General features: G+C 57.6%; 1 protein-coding gene across 1 annotated transcript; it reads left to right on the forward strand.

Moving 5' to 3' along the window:
* Window positions 1–1,389: 1,389 nt before the first annotated feature.
* Window positions 1,390–2,615, forward strand: LOC120663846 (chitinase 2-like). The gene has a single exon (XM_039942789.1). The coding sequence runs from the start codon at window positions 1,462–1,464 to the stop codon at window positions 2,461–2,463; it is 1,002 nt and encodes a 333-aa protein (XP_039798723.1). The 5' UTR covers window positions 1,390–1,461; the 3' UTR covers window positions 2,464–2,615.
* The last annotated feature ends 605 nt before the right edge of the window (window positions 2,616–3,220 follow it).

Genomic DNA, 3,220 nt, shown 5'->3' on the forward strand with positions numbered 1-3,220 from the left:
AGATTAAGCAGTTTCTTTAGCGCCTAACTCATAATAGTCTGGCTTTTCGGATGAACATTAAAAGAAGAGGAATAGACACGGACACTCGCTGCCCAGTGTGTTTCAGGATGGATGAAGATGGTGGTCATTTCTTTTTTAAGTGCAAATTTGTTCGTAAATGTTGGCAGCTGATGAACCTCGAATGCATTAGGCTGAAGCTGGTCGATCTCAAAACCGCAAGGGAGGTAACAAACTGTATCCTTTCTATGGAGGAGAATAGAAAATATGATACCATCACCCTGATGTGGTCCTGGTGGGATGCAATAAATAAAGCTAATGCTAGTGAAAAAAGAAGAGCAGTAGAAGAAGTGGTGCATCAAGCACGAAGCATGGTTTGGGAGGTAAGTGCTAGGCTAAAGAAACCAATTAAGAACCACCAGAAAGTGAAGAAATGAAATCCACCACCGGCTAAAACTCTCAAAGTTAATATTGATGGTGCTTTTCTGATGGAGAAAAAAATCTGGTGGATGGGGTTTTATTGTAAGAGATACCAATGGGGCTGCAGTAATGGCTGGTGCATGGAGTTTAGATTCAGTTCATGATGCTTTTTGTGCTGAAGCTCAAGCTTGCCTGGCAGCTTTTAACAGCAATGTCGACTCAAGGGATGACAAGAATCCAGCTGGAAAGCGACTCGTGTAACTTAGTCGCTGCCCTGAAATCATTTGCCTTTGATCAATCACCGGCTGGTGTTTTGCTTAGGAAGGCAAGACAACTGATTCAATTAGATTTTGTTAATGTTGAAGTTTTGTTTACCTTCCGGTCTTGTAATTTGTGTGCTCATGGGTTAGCTCGCATGAGTTTGAGTTGGGACTCAGATCAACTATGTGTTTGGTTTGATCCCCTCCCAGAGTAATCTCCTTAACAGTTTATGATTTTTCTGAACCCCCAAGTGGCAACGAATAAAGCGATCACTTTAAGTAAAAAAATCATTTTATTGCCGCAACAGCCAGCACCCGCCACCAACACCGAAACATCATTGACGATGAACGACCATCGACCGCCGTCTTGAGAAAGAGAGGAGAGGAAGAAAGATCCACCGCCGCCAGCCAAGCGACTGACGACAGGAACACAGCTAGCTACTTGGTATATCCGTCATCTCGCCTGCTGCCCAGCCCTAAGTTTCTAGAGGACCTCACCACATGCATCCAGGCCATGTCGTCAACGCGCGTCGCGTCGTGCAGGCATTGCCAGGTACGCCGCCGACGCATGCAGACACGCAGCTGCCGTCCGGCCGCGCCGGCTGAGTTGGCCGCCGGCAGCCTCTCCTTACACTCCGATGCGACTCATTTGACCCAGTCGCACAGCTCGCTCGCACTAACACCAGCAACTCACCAGTCACCAATGCGCGCACCTGCTACTAATACGTGCATCCGCCGGGTCAACTCCGTCACCTCTCGATCGATCGAGCTCCCTCGGTCGTCCATGGCTTCCCGCTGTCGTCCGCCGGTCGTCCGCGCCATGGCCGCCGCAGCCTGCTTCTTCCCGGTCCTCCTCAATCTGCTGCTGCTCCCCGCCGCCGCGACGGCCTCCGCGCGGCGGCGCCCGCTGTTCCGGGAGTACATCGGCGCGGAGGGCCAGAACGTGACGTTCGCGGACGTGCCGGTGCACCCGGGCGTGGACTTCCACTTCATCCTCGCCTTCGCCATCGACTACGCCGCCGACGCCGCCAACGCCTCCGCGCCGCCGCGCCCCACCGACGGCCGCTTCCTCGTCTACTGGGACGAGGCCAACCTCACCCCGGCCGCCGTCGCCGCCGCCAAGCGCCGCGGCGGCTGCGGCGGCGGCGACGTCCGCGTCGCGCTCAGCCTCGGCGGCGACACCGTCAACGGCGCCAACGCCACGTTCCGCGCCTCCTCCGTCGACGTCTGGGTGGCCAACGCGGTCGTGTCCCTCACCGACATCCTCACCACGTACGGCCTCGACGGCGTCGACGTCGACTACGAGCACTTCGGCGAGCGCGAGACGCCGGAGGTCTTCGCGGAGTGCGTCGGGCGGCTCGTGCGCGCGCTCCGGGCGCTCGGCGTCATCTCCTTCGCGTCCATCGCGCCCTTCGCCAACCCGGACGTGCAGGCGCACTACGGCGAGCTCTGGCACCGGTACGGCGCCGAGTTCGAGTACGTCAACTTCCAGTTCTACGCGTACGACGCCAACACCACGGTGCCGCAGCTGCTGGGCTACTACGACGAGCAGAGCCGCCGGTACGCCGGCGGCGGCGGGAAGGTGCTCCTGGCGTTCGGGACGGACCCGGCCAGCGGCGGGCTCGGGCCCGGGAAGGGCTTCTTCCGGGCGTGCCGCGCGCTGCGCAGGCAGGGCCGGCTGCACGGCGTCTTCGTCTGGGCCGCCGACAACTCCGCCGCCGACGGGTTCCGCTACGAGCGCGTCGCGCAGAGGTTCCTCGCCGGCGCCGCCACGGGGTTCACCTGAACTGAGCGATCGAGTTGCCCATCGATTCCGTACGCGTGTATGTTCGTGTACGTGTGCCGTATTCGTTCGTAAATTCAGTCCCTCCCCGTTGTAATTCTTTTGTAATAACACAAAATTGGCTCAAATTGAAGTTTTTTTTGTTGGTTTCACGAAAAAAATGAACAAGTCCATTTTACACCCCCTAATTTTATCAAGAAGTCCAAAAAAAACTCCCTGAACTCAAAAACCGGGCAAACTACCCCTCGTCTCTTCAAAACCGGACAAACTACCCACTCAAGTGGTTTTTCTATGTGGTCCCCACAAGTCTCCGGCAAGTGCCGCTGCTACTCCAGCGCTACGCCGCCGTCACGAGTCGACGGCGCCGGCGACGCCATGCGGGATGTCGTCGTTGTCTTCCGCGACGACGCCGCACCAGGGTGGCGGCGACGGTTACAAGCTGGCAGTTTGTTCCAGCCGGTAATGGTGCAGCCCAGCCCAGCGCGGTTGTTGCAGCCCGTCACCGCGAGTTTACGACCACTACTGGCCCACGCACACAGCATTGAGGCCTGTTAAGGCAGGCGAGGGCCCATTCGATGAATGCCGAGCATCGGCCCAATATCAGCCACCGATTCGAGGGAAATGTCAACGCACCGTGTGGTGGGTGTGATCCCCGTGGTCGGTCAAGAACCGACAGGCCAGCTACGACCGACGCGTGGGTGAGTGAGAAACCGCGTCCGTGCCGACCAAGAAGCCTCACGAGAGGCCGTGCGGGCCCACG

The sequence above is a fragment of the Panicum virgatum genome, chromosome 3N (genome assembly GCF_016808335.1).
Source record: "Panicum virgatum strain AP13 chromosome 3N, P.virgatum_v5, whole genome shotgun sequence".
Lineage (NCBI taxonomy): Eukaryota > Viridiplantae > Streptophyta > Magnoliopsida > Poales > Poaceae > Panicum > Panicum virgatum.

Bases quoted from the DNA above. Each gene is read 5' to 3' on its own strand.
- LOC120663846 (XM_039942789.1), top strand. From the start codon at position 1,462: ATGGCTTCCCGCTGTCGTCCGCCGGTCGTCCGCGCCATGGCCGCCGCA.